The sequence below is a fragment of the Apaloderma vittatum genome, unplaced genomic scaffold (genome assembly GCF_000703405.1).
Source record: "Apaloderma vittatum isolate BGI_N311 unplaced genomic scaffold, ASM70340v1 scaffold21028, whole genome shotgun sequence".
Lineage (NCBI taxonomy): Eukaryota > Metazoa > Chordata > Aves > Trogoniformes > Trogonidae > Apaloderma > Apaloderma vittatum.
In genome coordinates, this window is record NW_009732814.1 from 124,847 (window position 1) to 146,571 (window position 21,725).

The 21,725-nt window shown below is 38.0% G+C and overlaps 1 protein-coding gene across 1 annotated transcript in view; it reads right to left on the reverse strand.

The window, feature by feature from the left end:
- The window catches only part of LOC104278637 (histone deacetylase 5-like), a 107,585-nt gene extending 87,998 nt beyond the window's left edge, over positions 1 to 19,587 (reverse strand). The window contains exons 1-5 of the mRNA XM_009875664.1: positions 19,456 to 19,587; positions 9,097 to 9,152; positions 8,767 to 8,854; positions 4,352 to 4,471; positions 3,929 to 4,026 (exon numbers count right to left, since the gene is read on the reverse strand). Coding sequence (XP_009873966.1) covers positions 3,929 to 4,026; positions 4,352 to 4,471; positions 8,767 to 8,854; positions 9,097 to 9,152; positions 19,456 to 19,587 — 494 coding nt within the window. The remainder of the gene's footprint in view (positions 1 to 3,928; positions 4,027 to 4,351; positions 4,472 to 8,766; positions 8,855 to 9,096; positions 9,153 to 19,455) is intronic.
- Between the last annotated feature and the right edge of the window lie 2,138 nt (positions 19,588 to 21,725).

The following is a 21,725-nucleotide window of genomic DNA, read 5'->3' on the forward strand; positions in this document are numbered from 1 at the left end:
CTCTTTCAAGGATATTTGTATCTAGACCAGTTGCTTAACTATGGTAAACATGAAACAAAACTTTTCTGGCAAAATGAAAAGGTAGAGTGATTTGATTATTGCACTTTTTTTCCATTCTACTTTTGTCTTACGTTTTCTACTACTTCCTTGTAGTCAACATGAGCAAATGTACTTTCTTAGTAGAAATGGTAAAGAAGGGAAAGGAAAACATATTCTTTCATACATGAAAGTGCAGTCTTCATCTTCAAACTGGCTACATCCATTTAAATTTGATTTTGCATGAGAAAGAATTAGTTTAGAAATACAGCGAAGACTCTTCATGTAGCGCTGAAATCAAAATGGCAGACACAAACCAGCATCACAATTTTCCCTGTTCCACTAGAATTCTATTGGAGCCACTCACTCAGCATGTCTTTGAAGTGATTAGTCTGTGTTAGGCATCTAAGTCATCTTCAAATTTTCTCCATTTTTACACAAGAAAGTTATTTTTACCTGAAGAAATAGAACTATTTTGTCAAAGAGCCTGGAGGAAGAGTAAGGTGAAATCTCACTCAGATCCAACAAGATTTATTTAAAATTAGTTTATCTAGTGACTTATGCAGTGAAAAAATAACCAATATTCAGCTACCTGCATGTACGTTCAGGTGTGTGTAAATGCTTCTGCTGTTCTGCAAATAGATTCTAGCCAAAGAAAAATATACCTGATATCAGATATGTCATCATATGATTATGGGTAAAACTCTAGAAAAAAGCCTTGGTCTCTATTTCTGTAGACATTATCATTCAGAAGGACCTCTGCTGTGAAATTTGACAGTCAGTCAAGTAGTAACAAGCTACTTAGTGTGACAGCTGCTGACACTTGAAATATGTGCTTGGTGCAATTCTAGGAAGAAACTATGTCTCTGATGGTGAGAAAGTGGAGGTTATGTGTACCCCCTAGGGAGCTTTAGATGATTTCAATGCAAATTTCTCAGCTCCTAAGAACTCAAAGGATTAGACTCTGCAGGCAGACAGAAAGCAGGAAGCCTCAGCTTCTCTCTGCACAGCCTCCACCCATTTGCAAACTTATTCACACCTTGGAGGAGGACCTTCACCCTCTCCTGCCTTCGCTACGGATTGAGTACTGCATAAGCTCTCTGTCTACTGGGGAGTAGGTATGAACAGAAAATCTCTCTACTTTGTCCCTTCTTTTTCTCTTAAAATTGAGGATGCCCAACATTTTCCCCACTCCTTAATTAGGATTTTTTCTGTAACTGACTCAAATATATTTATTAGAAAAAAAAAATCAAGTCCATTTTCATAACTACAAAACCTTATTTTCTTAAAAACTGACCTGCTGCAGGTCAAAACTCCAGAACAACAACTGACTTGTTGAAGATTTTTAGCAAGTCTTCCATTGATTTTCTCCAAGACTGTAACTTCCCTTCAATCTACGGCTAAAGGACTGAACTGTGGATCTCTCTTTTCTGACTACCATCCCACAATTCTGTCCTGACCAAATTGAGAACATAGGCTACATCATGTGTGACATTTTGGATAATAGCAAGGATAGATTCCGGTCTGCAGATTAAGTATCACTTTACTAGGAATTGTAAATTCTGCTACCATTCAAGCCAGATCCCTAGGAAATAGCTACCTGGTCTATCGCATGTAATTTACAGATTTTTTGTATTTGCCCTTCGAAGTTCCATGCTGTTTGCTTCATTGCTCCCCATTCAAGACTGCCATATCAAATCCATATCAATAAGTCCTACAGAGGGCACAAAGACTGCCCAGGCAAAAAGGAGCTCAGGGTATAGGGAAATATTTCCTGTCATTCCTACTCTTTTAGAGAAAACGAAAACAGCAGTATCTATTTTAATCAGCCAACAGCACTATATTTCTTACAAAAAATAAAAGCAACTAACTTTTTAACACAATGTATAGCTTTCATGTTAATTACAACATTAATAGCAGGGTTAAATGGATGCATTTAGAACAGCAGCATTAAATTTTGCACTTTCAGCAATTCTTTAAAGAGATATCCCAAACTTCACTTTGCAGTTTATCTGCATTAAAATACATATAAATATATATAATTAAGCATTTGATTGGTACGTCTGCAAATGATTACTCAGTGTGTAGTATCTTACATGAATTATTTTCCTGGATGCTGCTTTGCTCAAGCACAGAGATTGCAATTGCCTTTAACTCTGATGTAGAGTGATAGGTACAGCAGCAATATTAGCTGCTCTGAGCTATTTGCTAGTATGCCTTAAACTAGAACTGCAAAGTGCACATTTGAAAATACATGGGAAGTGGGAGTCACTGACCCTGGAGGTGTTTAAGGAGAGGCTGGATGTGGCACTTAGTGCCATGTTTGGCCAACTTGGTGGTGTTGGGACATGGGCTGGACTTGACAATCTCAGAGGTCTTTTCCAGCCTCAACGATTCTGTGAAAAGGTATTATCAAGCCCAGGTATTTGTTGTCAGAATAACATGGGTAGAAATTACATGTGCAGTCTCAGTTACATGAGTCTTTTGTTCAATAAGCTGTGACCACCATTCTCTTCAGTGTTAGAGGGCCACATTACCTATATCATTACTAGGGCACGTTGGACGCAAAGTGAGAAATTTAGGGTGATCTTACCAGGTATCAGACATTAATACCTGAGAGCTGAACCGTCCAGTCTCTTAACTTCCATTAAGTCTCTTCAAAGAATAAGACAGATGTTGGAAAGAGCTTGAGGCAATACTGAGTTGTAGAAAATTTAGGACCTGCCACTGACTATTTGTATAGACTCTTTTTAAATGCAGGCAAATGTTGTAAATTAAATTAAAACCTTGTACACCATAACAGTGTCATATCATGAATGTGTAAGGCTATTTCTGTGTCTAGAACTCAGACTTTTAATTCAGGTGTGTTATGATGTCCTCTGCATATTATCTCATGGACTGCATAGGAGTGTTTCAGGAAAAAAAAAGAAGAAGAAAACAAAGAAAATAATTTTATAATTTTTCTGATGTATTTTCAACAGACTATAATCAAAAAGCTATAGAAGATAAATGCACTATTTCAAAATAAGTCTTAAAAGTGATTGGAGATACGCATTAGTTGTCTCATTGCATTTCTTGCATATTAGTTTCCACTAAATGAAACTTCTTTTCAAACACCTATCATTTGCCCAATTTCGAGCGGTGAGTGCCCACTAAACCCTTCCACTGCACTGCTTTAGCGTGAAAAGAAATGATTTATGTAAGACCGGAGTACTGAAAGTCTAAAAGAGTGAGTTTTAAAGTGGTTTTATCTCCTCTGGCCCCCTGAAAATAAGACTAAGGATTATGATGCATCACCTAAGAAAGAATAAAATTTCATTTAGAATGAGCTATTGAAAGGAAAGAAAAATACAGTATGCAACATTTCCTATCACTCTTACTGAGACATTTCACAGTTATTTACTTTTAAGTAAATTACACTTTACAGCAATTCATGGCAAAAGCCAGTTGGTCAAATCTATGAGCATCACAGTAAGACTTCTAAGGGAATGGGGAATGCTGGATTTGCACCATAATTCATCTTTCTTTCTATCTGCTCTATTTGCATGTAACTGCAATCAATGTGAACAGTAATTTCCTTCTGCCTGGTATAAGTGCTTATATTTAAATTCTGTAGGTAGAGAAGTCAGCAAGCTCAAAGTCATTTTACTGGTATAGTGTAATAATGGTGAAATGAGTGACTCATTAAATCATTAGACTTTATTTTTGATTCTGAGTGGATGATCACAAGAATTAAACTACCTGTTTTTTATTATTTACTAAGCTTTTGTATACTGGGATAGTAGGAATTAGTTTCACCATGGATCATTGTCTTGTAGATTACATTAGGTCTTATTCATGTGCTTATGTTCTACAACTAGTTTTCATAACTTTAAAAGAAAAAAATACCAACCTGAAGGCTGTGAGATACTCAACATCACCCATAGGAGGATCCAAGCCACCTGTCCAAGCAATATTTATGTTATACCCTTCACCAGGGCCACTTCCAACCTGAAAAATATGAATAAAATGCCAAAAGGAGTGAAGAGGAGGAAAAACGAGGAGGAAAAATGTGAGGTGAAAAAAAAAAAAAGAAAAATTTCTCAAGTGTGCTTTGGAAACAAACATCAAACAACATGTCAGATCAGCCTTGTTTGACAAGGACTGCTCTGGGTTATGCACTTGTTCTCCACTGGTCCCCTGTTCCCAGTGGACAATTTGGTAATCTGGTATAATTTAAAGAACCCGAGAAGGACAAGAAAATTAGGGGTAATCATGCAACGCAATTATCTGAAAGATACAAATAAAAATGGGGCTCTAAAGAAATAAACCTAACCTCATTTGGGGCTCCACTGCCGGGGAAGAAGTTGCCTTCATCATAGCGATGGAGGGAAACATACAGGATGCTGGGGTCAGCATAAAAAGCCTGCTGTGTACCGTTGCCATGGTGAACATCCTAAAGGAGAAAGAAAACAGATGACAAATGTAATAATGTCCAACTCAGTGTAGAGAGCTCAGCTCTGCTTTCTTTTACCCCCCCCTCCACTTCTCTCCCTCTCCCCTGCCCTCCTTTTGTCTTACCCTTTCCCCCTCCCTTCACCACCCCATACTTCCTGAACTTTCAGGCAAATTACTCTTTAATGCACTCATTTTTTAAACTGGCTTCTAAAAATCAGGAAACCATAGCGAGCGTGCCCTGGAGACTCCAGATGAGCAGTCATTGAGAAATCCCAGTCCTTTTGTACAATTAGATATTTATACACCGGCTCTTTGTACTCCTTGCCTCAGTGATGGAATCTAGCATCCTGTTTTATGGAGGAATTTTATGACTTATTAACTGCCAACAGTTCATAACCCCTCAGGCTTAATTAACTAGCCTCATTGGCCTCTGAAGAAAGACTAATGTTTAAACTACAAACTAGTATTTTGCAGAAGGATCTATGGTTTACAGAGCTTTTTCACAATTCTTGACAGAACACTAAACATAAGTGTATTCATTGATTTGCCAAGTTCCACTATTGAGGTCAAAGGCTCTGCGACCAGCTGAGTAAATTGGCTTTCTTGAAACATTCAGTTCAGTTAGCAGTCCCTCAGCAGTTAGATCCACATCAAAAGAGATGCCAGATGCGGAAAGGACTTCATACTTCATTTTTGCAAAATCATGACGGCAACAGTTGAAGACATAGGAATATGATCTCATTAGCTATTAAATCATCTGGCAGATAGGATGGTGCCTTCCACAATCAAGAAGTGACCTTGGCCAGTCTCCATATTTCAAACATTATATAACGCCAGTGAAAAGAAATTCTGTCATTAAATAAAATACTGAGAAAGAAATGCTGACATTAGATAATAAAGGCTGATGATGTGGGCTTTTCCTCTTTTTTAGTTCTGTTTTCACAGCTCCACTATTGTACTATGTGATTAGACACACAAGAAATTTTACAAGTGAAAATGGAAAACCCACTTGCCTTTCAGTAACATAATTCTGAGACTTTTTTTAAGTTTCTCCACTAGCATAAATAAGAAGCTGAAAAATTATAGATATTATTGATTCTTCTCCTTTAATACACCACTTTGAAATTTCTGATTTAAAGAGATAATTCAGGAGGACAGAAAAGCACTCTGAACAGCAACGCTCTCATTCAGGCTGTATTTATTTTACAAGTGCTATGAAGTCTATACCAAATTTAGTGTCAGAGAAACAAAGATCACATTTTCCGCAGGGTGGCCACACTCTGGAAAGGGTCAAATTAGGCGGACATCGCCAATGACACAGCAAGCACTGCCCATTGCTTGCGCTTTTTGCCAGCTGATGTAGCCCACAACTCTCACCCACATTGTTCAGGACTCGCTACATTGATTGAGTCTTACTTGTACTGCATTTTGCTTGACTTGGACCTCCTCTGCAACATCTGTGGCATAATACTATAATGGTCACTTTTCTCAGCTGAAAGTACTTGAAACACCCTGAGACTGCAGTTACAGCTCAACTGTGACTTAATGCCAAGGTTAAATGCAACACGTAGGAGGTGCGAGGGAGCATGCGCTGGTGTGAGGGTGTTGGAGATTTGAAGGCAGCCAGCGTAGAGTCAGAGGGCTCTGAGTGGCAAATGAAGTAAAATCTGGCATGCAGATTAACCCCAGAAACCCATTCAGTCTTCTAACTGTGACAGAATTAATTGGTTTATTCCAGAACAGACCCAGAACATGCTAACATACATGCAAGTGTGGATGATCTTGGAATCAGGATTGCAACAACCTGAGAACCTATGTTGGCCATATAGACAGATCTGCAGAGACTAGCACTAAAAACATAATTTTGTGATTTTCCTTAGGTTTTCTTTTCCATGTGTATTTGGGCTTTAGATGTGACAGTTTTTGATGTGACAGTTTTTAAATGAGAAGAAAAAATGTTAAGTGGGTATAGAGAGTTCTTTTTTAAAAAAAAAAAAAAATTATTCAAATCTCAAAGCTAGATTTCTTTTCTAAACTTCAATTCCACCAAGGATTTTGAAGAGCAACAATGCCTCTGGTTAGACAAAGGAATGTGTTGTTTAAAACTACGGATGTTACAGTGCGGGAAATGTGTTAATATTCTGCCTTTAGAAGATCAAATGTATTCAGGGTATATTAGTCAGTTAGAAGATGGAGATTTATTCAAATGGAAGAATAAGAAAAGAAAAGCTGACAGAGAGGTCTTTTATTTTAGTGTACAAATAAATGAAGACTAAAAATTAAAAAGGAATATATATGAACATATGTACCAACTATGAAGAATAAACTTGTAACTAGAGTACAGTTAAACGTGTGGGACTTAATATCACTTTTTAGTATTTACATAGTAGTAACATGTACAGCAGCCAACTTGCATGGGGCCCTGCTGTGCTAGTCACTATCAAAATATAGTCTTAAAGGTTAATTTAAAGTTTAACATCCGTAATTCCATTCTTTCCTTCAGATGCCTAAAACTCTCTGTCGGTGGGCATAAAGACATTACTATTAACTTGCTCATTCATTTGGTTTGGACTGTGATTTACCCATAGTTTACATACTTAAGAGATTTTCCATACAAATTTTTGTACATCAGCGCACTGACCACGAAGCAGACTAGGGACTGAAGAAAACTGTGTCAGCTATATATTTCTCCCTTTTCAACAGGTGAGTTATTCTGGCCAATGGGATAGAGTCAGAGGGAGGCTGAGCATTCCCTATCTACTTTCATGGGTAAGGATAGGCATCATCACAGGTAATCATTTGCACAGGTAATTATTTGCACATTTAACCTTGCCTTGAAAAATTGAAGCTGAATTCCTAAGTGCTTATTGGCTAAGGTGGTCAAATGGAAGTGATTTCTTTTCCCAACAAGGCAAATGTAACACTTCCTGTCAAAAACACACTTAAAAATATTCATAAAAGGCAAACTTTGAATAGGCTTTTCTTATTAAAAAACAAGAATAAGCATAGAGTTCACTTTCGGCCAGCACTTACAGCAGTAAAACTCAATGAACTGTAAGATTCAAGTCAGCAAACTGATGCAACATACGGTGGAAGTAAATTTTTAAAACACACCGGCTTCTTCCAATTTATAATTGTTTCTAAGTGGTAGCAGGACACTTTGAGAAATATTTGAAAAACGTTCTAAGAATATTTAACCTAGCCATATACTTAGTCTACCACCCATTTTTCACTTGCCATTCCTTCTCCCACACTCTCCCCTTCTCTGCTTCTCTTCAACAGCCAGCACGCATGTTTAGCTGAACAAAAGTGCTAGATGGTAAGGCCATGACTTCACAATAAGATTTAATTATGAGTGCAGATATGAACAAGATTTAGACTATTAAGCCCTGCACTTCAAAACCCCCTTAACATATTTTGTCTTTAAATCTTTTATCACCTGCAAAAATTAATTAAGTGCAGATGTAACAGGTTAGGTTTTGATGCCAGGGTTCATTTCCTGTCTATGCTTTGTCAGACACCCTATTACACCTCCTCATGAACTGTAGGAAAACAAAAATGGTGCTCATAAATCAGCATTTAACTTTCCTTAGTCCATGCACTAGGCTGATCCTTTAAGTGCAAGGCAGAGCTCCAATTCATTATTCATGAAAATAATACAGACAACATGCCAAATGCCATCTGCATTTAAATAATCCATTCGTTAAACATATTAAGTATTGTGTAAGAATGCCTTCTATTAAAATACAAGACTAATCCAATGAAGTGGATTTTTAATCACGTAGCTTTCCTTCAGGGAACCATCAAAAGCTGGCATCCATGGCTTGAAAATTTCTTAGAGGGAATGACCTGTTGATTTGTTTAATAATATTGAAGTTACACAACAAGTTGAATCATTGCTAGCCGAGGGAAGCGGCCAATTCGGTTACCAAAGCAACAACATTCTTTAAAGCACATCTGACTATTTAAAGTTTGTATTCTGTAGAGAAAAGTAAACTTGGGTTCTGTAGGGTTATTTTAACAGTGGAAGTATCAATTCATTTAAGGACCATAAAAGTTGCCCTGATCTGTGCCTTCTTCTCATTAAATTGCAGTTAACACCATTAAAGTGAAACATAGATGTTTATGGCTTCAGTCCTGCCATCCTGGCTTTAATGAGTTCCCAAAATCAGAGGAAATGCACACCTTTATTACTTGTAGGTATTAAAAGCAGGAAAGTCTGACATGTAAATACAAATTCATTATCTTTTATCTGGATGCACTGAAAGTGCAATGCTTGCCAAGAATACATACCAGATCTACAATCAATATCTTGCCTATATTTAGCTTGTCTCTCAAGTATTTGGCAGTAATTGCAATCGAATTAAAAAAGCAGAACCCCCTGTGGAATAGAGAAGAACAGAAATAAGAAAGCAAATCAGTCAGGAAAACAGCTATAAATAATGTTCAGAGCATTTTAAAAAATGCTATATGATCTCTGAGGCCATAAATCTGCTTCTGGGAGTACCTAGAAAGCCTTTTCAGTCATCTGCTAACAATTACAGTTCTTCAGAGACATGCACAACACAGGTGATTGCCAGTAACCTTAGTGCTCCAAGATGGGCAATATTCCCTGGTACTTACATGGCTGTTGATTCTTCAGCATGATGGCCTGGGGGCCTTACAACAGCAAAGCCATTCTGTAAGAACAAGATAGGTTTTCAATTATCAGCTTAAAAAAATACTCGACTCAGTGCAAAACAGAGCAGCAGGCAGACTGGATTGAAATCTATTAGAGGCTCCTGAGCACTTTTTCTGTCCAATCACCCTTTCATAGCACTGCCAGAAATAATATATTTGAGAACAGTGGCATATAAACTTGTACAAATACACACATGCACATACGTACATACACACACCATGTGATCTAAAGAGGGGGGGGAAAGGCAGGATGAAAAAGACATTGTTATCAGTTCTGCTGTCTAGGATTCACATTTAAAACAAAAGTAGTTCGAGATATATATTTCACATGATTATTCAGTGTTGACCCTACCAACTGCATGGACTAAATGGTAAATTCACTCTACACATGTGTAACTCTTAACAGTAGAAAAAGGGTGATAATGAATATCCCATATTTCTGCAAACCGTAAATTAAACTTGGGAACCTGCCACTCTCACAAGTTTAATAGATTCTCCAAAGTAAATTTCTAACACATTTTCTGGGATTGCATATAAGTTTCATGAAGTTCAGCACTAGGATCAATGATGATCAAGGAATGTTTTGCCTCTGGGTCACTTGAGATAAAATAAAAGTGATTTCTCTTCTTCCAGTGAGGCAAAAGGTAGAAGTACTGACAAGGTAGCTCTTTTCAGAAAATCTGATTATGTATTCAAGAAACACTGTCTCATAAGACTGTATATCATATCAAATTTCTCTTACAACACACTTAGGGGTAAAACCTTCATCAAATTTACTCTTTATTTCAACTACTCAAGACAGTCTCTTCTATTCAGTTATATATTTGACATCAAATTAATGACAACACATTAACAAAAATAAGAAATTATAACCTGTGCAGGAGTATATCACACAAACTTGAATTTTCAAGCAGCCTTACACAAATACCACAGGTATTTATATAGCTGCAAGACCAATCAAGTATTTTCAGAGGAGAAGACAGGAAGAAAAAGGGTGGCATATCTGTATATTTTAATAATCAGTATTAAAGTAGCCCAGTTTGATATACTTAAGATAGTTAAAGGTCAATGTTTCAGCCTTTACTCATCTGAAACAAACAAGATAATCACTAACACGACAGATAATCACAACATGGCAGTTAATAGTTACATTGGTGTCTGTGAAATCTGGTTATTAGAATGCTACAGATGTGTGTACCTGTGCAATTGTCAACTGATGTTGCCTCACTGGTATTCATTTATAAACAAATAATATCAAGCTATCTCATATAATTTGCTGCTAAACGTAACCCAAGTAGCCAGCTGCAGTTTTGTAGATCACGGCCAAATTTCTAGCAGACTGCATCAAACTTTAACTGTAGAGCCAACGGAGTACATCTGTAAGAGAGGTTCTTCTGGCCACCATTTAAAGAATTCAGGGTATTGGATGTCATGCCTTATTTTGCATTAAATGTTCACATTTAAAAAACAAACAAACAAAATACCTAAAGATGGAAAAAAATATATATGTTTATATTTAGGCAGGCATTCCTAGAGGTGGAATATAAATTGCCTATAGATCAAACACACCGTCAGAAAAAGGTCTTCTGGAATGCACTAATCTTCAGAACCAAACCAGATTTACACTTTCAGCTAAAAACCGTATCCTTCTGAGGGATTTTTAACACTTCCTTTTCACAAAAAACATGTCTTGCAGAAGAATTCTGTGAAGAATTCTTTTGTAGCGTTTATGAAAAAACAAGGGATGTGCATGCTGAGGAATGTACAGGCATCAAAGAGAAAGAAGACTCGGAGGGTATTACTAGGGAGAGAGAGAGAGAGTCATGCTACCTGTGTTTTGTTCTCTTGAAGAAAGAGAATTTGGAAAAAGTCCATGCAAGTCTTATAGCTGCCTCTGCTCATCTCACAGTCCATTATCATCTAACTTTATTGGCATTCCCAAAAGACCAATATAATTAAGATGATTATCTCTGGGAGGATTTCATGGCACAATATAGAGACAGAAAAAATCAATGCTGTAGGTTTTGACAACATGACAGTTACAGTATAAGCTTCATTTCTCTGTTCCTTTTCTTTGACAAGACTCAGTTTGGAAGCCCTGTTTTGTCATCGCTAGCTGATTCCAGCTATCAGAGCTTAAGTTAATTATTGTAGTTCTTCATGAGCATGCAGAACATTCACAAGTGTTGTGACTTTTTGTGTGTTTTTACATTACAAGAAATTCAGTATTCACAGGAGAAGTTTTATTTTTAAAAAAATACAGTGCATATATTATATTGATCATAAAGCATATAATATAATCAAATTTTACCAAACACCAAAAACTAGCTACCGTAGAGTATTAACAGCAACTTTTGTGCAATTGATGAAACACTTCTTTTCTCCTAGTTTCAAACTTTGTATGAACACAGTGTATTTGAGCACAACAGAACATGAATTCATTTATTTAGGTAATATTCAAATACCAGACGGTGAGCTCAGTAGACAGAACAGTAGACAGAAAGGCAAAAATCTGCTTTAAAGACAGAAAGACTAACACAGAGCAATATGCTGCAAATGAAGCCAACACACATAAATTCAAAGCATTTTTGTACAGAGCCTTATTTATACTAGGATACAGACACCTTTATATGCAGACAGAACATTTAACTGACTGACAGACACGAACATTAGAGAAAGAATTCAGGACCACACCATTATATGGTTACCTTTAGTTAAATTTTAGGATAAAGAGTAAAGCCTTAGTAGAGATATTCTAAAACCGTGCATACCCGAATAACAGAGAGAAGTCTACCAAACCCAGTTTACAAAGAACTGTTAGAGGTAGACCCACTTAGTTGAACCTTTAATGGAAACTAAGAAAAAATGTTAGTCTTCTTCCATAGTAAGCTAAGCATTCTCTTCTTTCATGACTTCAGATAGCTAGCTGAATGTTTGATTTCCAGAGAACAGAGGTGTACATCCTACTGTGGCCTTCTTGTCGGTGGTGGTACAGCCGATTCCTTTCTGTAGGGTGCTGAGTTAAAATGTTGCTCTACATCACGCTTGAGCATCTGCTATACCTCTCCCTGTACCTTTCCAAGACAAGCACTCAAGACAGTACCACAACACAGGTAGTTACTCCATTGCTCAGGTCTGACCGTCTACAGCAGAGCATCACTTGTGCTTCTATTATAAAAGGAGATACAACTGGATGTAGGCAATTTTTGTCTAGGGCTATACAAGGTAACTGTGGTGAGGTGTGATTCACTCTTCCCTTCACTTGTGATGAGCTTGCTCTGCCCAGATTCCAAGTGAATCAAAATTGACCTAGGCAGACTGGCAGTCCAGGTATGCCGAGACGCCTGGCTGAGCAGCAGTGCATACTAGCCTCAGCGGGTTACTACTCTAGTAAAATCATCTGGCCTATTGTTGACTCCAAGAAAAAAACAGTGCCATGCAAGAAATAACAATGAATCCCAGCAGGCACTCCAAGAGCACTTACCGAAGCAGTAGAAGACTCAGGTTCAATACCTGCTTAAACATGGGGATGAATTGTAATTATTCTTCCCATACCTGTTTATGCATTTAGACTAAATGGTCCATAAAGTAGATATTGAGACACATCTTTTCAGTCTAAGTGAATTTTCTAACAGTAGGTCTAGAGGCATGTTCTTCCTCAGCTCTTATTCAAACTTATGAATCTTTATATCCTGCAGAGTAGCAGTCCTTCAATACAAGAAAAACCACCACCACTGAATCTCAAAATTAAGAAAAGAGTTTTATATGGAGTTTAAAAATTAATTCCTTCCAGCTGAATATATAAGAAATTGAAGATTTTACTGTATTTTAAGTTGTAAATCCCCTTATGAAAGAGTAATATCATCTATTCCAATTATTCAAGAGGCTGTGGTCACAAATCAAAACAGTAGAGGCTCCATATGAATATATGAAAATACTCTTTTCCTTTGAGGGTGACCAAGTGTCTACATTGCAGTTGTTCTATCACCTGATGATCCCTCTCCAACCAAGAATGGGGATTGAGGAAAAGGACAAGATAACTGCGCGTTGAAATAAGAACAGGTTTAATGGATGAGCAAAACTAATATTAATACTAATATAGAGAACATAAAATTACACTCAGCCTACTGAATGCAGAGTGGTCACAAAACCCAGGAAAGTAGTCCTCAGGAGCAGAATGATAAGCAATCCCCACTAGGAATAGTAAACCTTGAGAGGAGGAGAAACAGGAAGAGAAGGAAAAGAACCTGCAACTTCACCAACTTTCCCCCTTTATAATGAGTATGATGTTTATGGGATGGGATACACCTGTAAGATGGCTTGGGTCAGCTGCTCAGCTTTTACCCCTCCCACCTTAAGCTCCTAACTCACTTGAAACTGCTAATAGCCTGCACACCTTGGTTATATTGCACACGCAATATACTTTGCACATGCCAATGGTTATATTCCAGTAAAACCAGGACATCAAACTATGAAACAGGTTACCCAGAAATGTTACAGAGTCTCTATTCCTGGAGATATACAAAAGCCACCTGAACATAGTCCTGGGCAACTAGTTCTAGGTCACCCTGCTTGAGCAGGGGCAGTGGACCTGATGAACTCCTGAGGTCACTTCCAACCACTTTCAAATGTTCTGTGATTCTGTTCAGAAGTTCATAAACTTTGAAAAAAAGGTTTTCATGAAAATGGGTGTGATGCCTAACAATAAGCAAATTTCTCACCAGAACTTTGTCCGGTGCACTAGCTAATTGCAACTGCACATGTTGTTAAGAACAGCTTTCTCAGGAACCTCTGTGTACTTCTTACAGAGATCAAATACGTAACTCAGGGTCTGGATTCCACGCTTGAAGCTTCACATCCTCCTAAAGTCAAGTGTTAAAGTTCCTATTTTCTACATGTCTAAAACCCTTAGCCTATCTAGCCCTAAGCTCTTAAAATTAGTAGTGCTTAAACATGATATTCTTGGACATTCACTTGTTTTTAATGGAAAGGTTTTATTTTTCCTTCAATGTGCACAGGCTTCAGAATGAGAAGCAAATCACTAAAGATAATACTTCATTTCTTTGTCGAAATTTGTTTAGTTATTAAATAGAAACGTGTCCATTCCTCCTGTCAGAATTGATATTATGTTTCATATATATATATGTATATATATATATATACACACAACTTTGTATCCTTACAAAGTTAAATAAAAACCTATTTCTTTAAAATTAAAAGGTGCTCCATAGAGTATATCTGACAGAGTGTAACCCCTGAAGTGTCTTTAGTGCCATCTTTTAACCCTATTCTCCCTGGCTTAGTTAACTCCTACAATAACAAACAGCAGGGCTACTTAAAATCCTGGCTGCCTACAACTACGTCCCTGAAACTGGTACCCCGAAGGAGATAACCACATCCTTACTGGTGTCACTTGCGCTGTAGCATGACCCCAAGCGATGGGAGGGTAAGCATAAGAGTGAGTGATATAAGGACAAGGCAATCCTCAGGTACCTGTTTAGGACAACTTTACAAGCTATTCACACTGCCGGAGCAGGAGCCCGTACCTGGCCCTGGGGGTCTACGAATGCAGTGAACAAGAACCCATGACTTAACAGAGCAGTATTAGCAGCACATAGGTTTGCCAAGAAAACTGTAATGGACTTGAGGGAATACCATTTTGTCTTGCAGAGGAAGCTAGGAGAGGCCAAGAACACAGAAATTGACATTAAGTGTTTAATTCTGTAATGGAAACAAAGAGTTCTCTGTCTACTTTCCCAAAGGTCTAAGAAAACAGTACCAGAAAATACACATGAAAAGTTGGTGCTTGCAGGCTAAGTTATATACAACCATGATGGCCTGTTTAGCCACAACTGGTGTTAACTATATTGGGAAAGGAAGCAAAGTGTTTCAAGAACAGAGTGATCATGGAGATAAGATGTGTACCACACATGTAATTATAGTTGTATTAATATATGAAATAATAACAGTCATTCAGCTATAAATATGACCAAAATTGCTGGGATAAATTATCTAAGAGAGGGTTCCATATGAAATTTTGTAATTTTGTAACTTCGTAAAAGCAAAGAATACAAACTATCTAAAAGACTCCACTGGTGACTTTGTTTGACGGCTTTTATCAATCCTATTTTTAACACTGGTAAAACAAGCATTCCTTCATTACAGTTTCTTACAAACTATGCATTGTTAAAAATGTTGTTTGTGGGCATAGATTAAAAAATTCCTCTTCCTGTGGCTGTCACATCTCACTCAGAAAGTTTTTTAGGGCAGAGGGAGGGTGTTACAGTGCAGAGGGTTAGACAGGAAGGTAGAAGCAAGGGTAGGTGAGAGCCTGCCAGAGCACTGTCCAGGAGGCACCTGAGCACAGAGCACTTCCCAAGGAAAGGAGATTTTTGTATGTAACCAGAGGAAATGTGTGGAGGTTTGTGTTGTTCAGGCAGGCGTGGAAGTTTGCTGGCCTGAAGCTTTACCGGGGGGAGGAAATTGTGGAACTAGGGAGACAGGTTTTTTTCAGCTCTTTTTTTTTATTATTATGTCTTTAGAAAGCTACTTCACTTTTTAGTTTTGGTCTAAGAAAACATAGCAGAAAACAAAATAGAGCTGCAAAAGGCAGCTGGGTGATTTTTATCTAGAATACTTTTAAGACAAAAAGAAAAAGAATAGGGCTGGTGCTGGTGTCGATTAAGCTAAATCTTATTATTCAGTAGAGTAGTACAATTTACTGTATGATGATTCCTCCACAGCCCTGTGTGACAAAGGCCTTGAGAACAGTAACAACCACGATCATTTGGAATAAGAGTTTCAAGTTCAATTTAAGTTATCCACAGGTTATATAAAGGCACCAGAGTAGCAATGACCAAGCAAAGAGGTTTATTTTGTATTGATTCAACCTGACATATCAGAAAGAACCATCCCAGGAATGTATCAGATTCTGGTTTGGAGGAAACTCATTTCAATTGCTTTCATTCTGTTAAATGACCCCTAACTACCAGCAGGGCAACTTTACACATGCATATGTGTGTGTACGCACGCATACATATAATAAGGCAGAGTAAGGGCTTGTCCTTCACTCAATTCAGCTGAAGTGGATGTTCAAGGCAGTCTTAGACCAATTTTTTAACTTACATGCCTTTTTTCTTGAGTGTTCTTTCACAAAATTGCTTCTTAATTGATTCATTTTTTTTTTAAATAGGGATTAACCATATAAATCCTACCAGCTCTTGAGATTTTATTGTGTAGGTCTCTTCTGTTTCAAATTTGTCAAATAAAAAATATATGGCACTAATATATTTCTATCACTGAAAAAAATGTTGCCATCAACAACGTTGACATATTTAAAGGATATGCAAAGTAAACAAGACAGAAATCCTTATTATGGGTACTGTACTTAAAATAATTAATTCCAGCTTATAATAGTACTGAATGGGGTCATCTGAGGCTGAATAAAAACATTTCAGAAGTGTTCCTTTGGATTTTCAGTAATTCCCCAATCTGCTCCAGCACTGACTTGCCCAAGAAGATGGACAGTCATCTCCCATAGCAAAAAGAGGTTCTTATTATGTAGTACTTCTTAAAAGTAGTATTATTGATTTAAGAAACACCCAATACATGGAACAAAAAACATTGGCAGCATTGGCATGAATAATTTGGTTAAAAAATGGAAATAGCAGCAGTCTAAATTCTTTCAGAGAAAAACAATAATTTGGCAAGCTAAGTCCGAAAGAACCATAGAATCATAGAATCAACCACAGAATCAGAGAACCATAGAAATATACGATCATAGAATCATATAAAGCTGAGATTCTCTGCAAGCTCTAAGAGTTACAAATGAAATCTGAGACTCAAGAGAGACCAGAGATACAGAAACCCTCCTTATCTTCCTCTGAGAACTGCCTAAACGTGGTGTTTGGACAGCCTCTGTACCTATCCAGTTCTGCAGCAGCAGGACAGCCAGGCACAGGCAAGGGCAGGGACTCTTTGTGCCGAGCTGCCTGTGAGTGAAGTAGCACAGAGAGAAGGTGACCTGAGCTGAGCAGCAGAGTTGACGCAAGGGAAGCAGCCAGAGTGTGCTGAGAAATAAATGGAAAAACAGAGCAGGACAACACCTCCTAGTGTCACCAAGCCATTAGACGACACTCTCCCGAAATCTGTCTCATTGCAGAGTGACTGGGACACTGAGTGTTCCTCTTGCCACATACTTCTCCTGTGGCAATGCAAGAGACAATGGAGACCCTTAAGAGACACTTCCAGGAAAAAGATGTTTTCTCTCCAGATGCAGATCTTTCGGGGCCCTCTTTCTGAAGGCACAGTCATTAGGTAGAGGCTAGAGAAAATTACTTCCAAGTTCACAAGCTACACTGCATGCAAGAAATTATATGCAGGGCCCCACCTCTATTTCTTCCCCAAGTCCCAAGGAATATATCATAAGACTTCATTTATCTATTAAAATTATTTATTGGATACAGCTCATGACTGCAGTGGAATTATATCCATCCAGTTCTGTATACCCCACTCTTCTAAAGCTATGGTCAGCTAGCACATTATTAAAAGCCATCTACATAAATCTGTTGGGGAAATGAGAAAGGAGCAAGGGTAGATAAACAGTTCGACACATTTGCTGTGGCACTGATTCCATTCAACTTAAATATGTCATCATGCATCTGCAGGTTTCCTAGATTGTAAAAAGCTCAAAAAAGTGTGACCTTCATGCAATATTTAGGCTCATCTCTCATTGTAATATTGATAAGTGGACAGTCATCATACATGTAAATAAATCTGTGAAAAAAACCCATGGCATTTGACTCAGTATGGTATCATATTTATCATACTACAGTTTCAGTGGTGTGATTCTTTATTGTCTGTTAAATATTACCTCAAAAGTGTATCAAATGGATCTTAATGATTGTTCATTGTACTATTAAACAAACTCCCAAAATTCTTAATTTTCATTGTTCAATATAATAAAAAACATCCAGATTTATTCCCGTGGAAAACAAAAACAAAAAAAAACCCACCCACAAATCAAATAGACAAATCAACTCCCCCCTCAAAAAAACACAGAAAAAACAAAACCAAAAAAACCCCCACAGTAATTTACTATTATGGCAGCAGCATGGTTTCAGTAAACCCTATTTTTTACATCCTTAGCACTGTTCTATTGATGCTTTCCATATTAGTCAAAGAGATCAAAGAAATCTGATGTCTCACAAGGGGTTTGAACTACAGTGGAAAATTCTTAACTCCTGGTCAGTTTTTGAACATTGTCCAAATCAGATGATCAAACTGTTGCTGTTCACGGATGAGACCTGTGTGAAATGGGACTGATAGTCTCAGGAAATTCAAAACAAAGAACTTTTTGCCTTGTGTACAAGTTTGATGCATGCCCAGCTCTGTAGTGAATCTCTCAGTTGTTCCGTACACTTTCATAATTTATTTTGTAGTCTCAACACTTTTCTGAGCAGCAGGCACCTATAGTTCCCAACTTGTTACTATCACTCTATGCACTAGCAAGAGATACCAGTAGAGACCACGGAATAAGCAAGAAATTGAAATGTCCTGTCCTTCTTGAAATGGACTTATTAAATGTCAGTCTCCACAGGGCAATTTATGTTAGTTCCTACACTCTAGTTAGGCAGTGAAGACACTTGTCTTCAGTATTGTAAATAACTAATCTTTTAAATTAATTGAATGCATGTCCATAAAATATGCTGTAACATTCATTTTAATTTTAGGAAAAAAAAATAGAATTTTTTAAGCATAGATACTGATTCATCAAGCTGTAGGAAATATCTGGGCTTCTCATACTCAACTACACTGACAAATTCGATAATTCTCATGTCAGAAAAGCACTTTGTTAAATAAATTACTTCATTTTTCATTCCTGAGGCTTCTTGTCTCAGACTTTGTCTATGCTAGATAGTTTTACTCTGAGATTATCCTAATGTTGCTGTGGCTGTTTCAGAAAAGGCATCTGTGATTCTGCAGTGCAGAGAGTAGATAATCCACCTCCTTTCCCCTCCTGCAGTCTGGAACACTGCCCTGTGGGAAGTCCTTGCTGTGTATTGTAAGTCTGTCGCTGTGAACTTGAGGACACGCAGCTCTTCTGAGAGAACTGTAGGATTTCAGAACAAAACAGTATGTCCTGCCTCATAATTTACTTTTTTTTCTCACGATGACACCAAACTGACAATGCACCACTTGATAGCACTCCATGGTGGTAAAGTTCCAGGGAAAAACTACAGCGTTTCTCTGCTGCTCTCATCTTAGTGTTTACATGTTGCAGAGTTGTCATAGCTTACACACAATTCTTGGAAGGCACTTTTTTGTCATCCAAAGATTCTGAAGTTGCAAAAGATCATTCCAGATTCCCATCAAAGCTTCATCCTCCCACTCAATGCTCACAGCACAGGCCCCAAATGGTTGCTTCACAGGCATATTCGCTCAATGAATGCACGTGGAAGTGGAGAGCTTCACCCACTTCTCCTCAGATCTTCACACAATAGGCACTTTCCCTATACTGGAAATAGCTGATCGATGCAGCATGTATGCTTCGAGAGGAAAAATGTCAGCAAGATGGAAAAGCAACATGTAGAGTCATAAGGGTAAATCAGAACATATAGATCTGTGGGGCTAAAACCTTAGAGCTACCTACAGTCTCACCCTAAATACCACACAGAAAACCTCGGAATACACTGCCAAATGTCATTTACCATATGAGGGTATTGGGAGCAACTTGCCAGCAAAACCCAGCATTGTGTGGATGCAGTGAAAAACACAGGAGGACTCTGCCAATACAGCTAATGTCAGGATCGGTGCATTTCCAGAACTCCTGCCAGCATGCTTTTGTTTTGTCACTCAGGCCTTAATAACCTTTCCATACTCTTAAATTGTGAACACTGCATGCAGATTGTTAGTTCATACAGTTGGCATGGTTAGTTTATATAGTTGGCATGGTTGGCATGTAAGTCACCGGGCTTCATGCTGTAAGTACAGGAGCAGGTTAGATAAACACCTATCAGGAATGGTGTGAGTATTCTCAATTCTCTTTTACAGTAAATCCTTTCCATTCTTATTTTCTTTACAATTTGGTATAAGCCAACTACTTGGAATATCTATTGAACAATTACCTTTCTTATGTCTCAACTGCAGGTTGCATGAGACTGCTTCAATTCTCTGTACTGTAGATAAAGATTCTATTAGAATCAACAATAATTTTACAGTAAACTACAAACTAGTACTAAAATTAAAATACTTTTTAAAGGACTGTTGCAATACTAGTAGCAACCAAGATCTTGCAGTCACTGATGATTCTTTTCAGCTGTCCATCACAAGAACATTAACAACCAAGAGCATTCACACAGTGGAAAGACCCCAGAAATGTACAGTTAGTGGTAAAGACTCTGCAGCGGACCCTGCTCGTGTCAACAGCACACAGGGCATATCTCACTATTCTTATCAAAACTTGCTTTTGTCTTGCTTGAGAGACCAATGCATGTCCTGCAGTTGCCAAAGGTAAAAACTGGCTAAAAAAATCCTGATTTACTTTCATTAGTCCTGTTGGGTGAGAGTAACACAGAGTTATGTATTGAATCCTAATGTGCCCAAAGAGCTTAAAGGGGGTGAAGTACCCATCAGAAAGGAAGCACAACAGGATGCTGCATGATGGATCCTGTCCTTGATCTCAGATCTCAAATTTTTTACGTTTTGTGTAGCACCTGGGTAATGATTTCAGTGTCTGAATATGGAAGTTTAGTAACTGCATTCGATTGGGTCGGAGCTATAGTACTGCATTTCACCTCAGGACGCCATCATTTATGTATTTATATATTCTATATCTCCATATACATATACATAAACATATGTATCCCTCTCCAAACATCTAACTAACATATTTTGACTGCAATAAGATGAATATACAGAAAGAAAATTCTCAAGTTCAAACACAATTTGGAATTTTAAAAATCATGTACAATGCTGGTTCTAAAATATTTATTTCTATCTTGATTTTGGAAAATGGACCGAATCCATTAGTATTTGGACTGGAAAGCGAATAAACAGTTTCTTTAAGGAGACATGTGAGCTCCAACAATGTTTATTGGGGCAAGCCTGCACTCTGGCTGCATATGGTGTACCTTTATATAGGGCTGTTAAAATACCAAATAAAATGTCAAAGTCCGTCAGGTCTGGGGCTTTTATAAATTGTTTAGACTGGGGATAATTTAGGTTTTGCACATCATGCCTTGCAGATCGCGCTGCAAAGAGATAGGAAAGGAAAGGGGGCCAGGGAGAAGGACGTGGGGCAGGCAGCCCGGTGGGAAGGCACCTCCTGGGTCATCACTCTCCTCACCATCGCTCGCCTTTCCCCTCGCCGGCTGTTTGCCTCCCCTCTCTGGGTGGTATCCTGAGGTTACGCACGTGACTGAATGACCACATTTAAAAAACCAGTAAAAATTCACTTCAGAAGGCAGCGCCACAGCCACTTGCTGTAGATGCACACTATGAGTAACTTCACCTTGGGGTGTGGCGACGCTCTGAGCACCCACCAAGGCTTCACCCATCCCCATCGGTGCTGG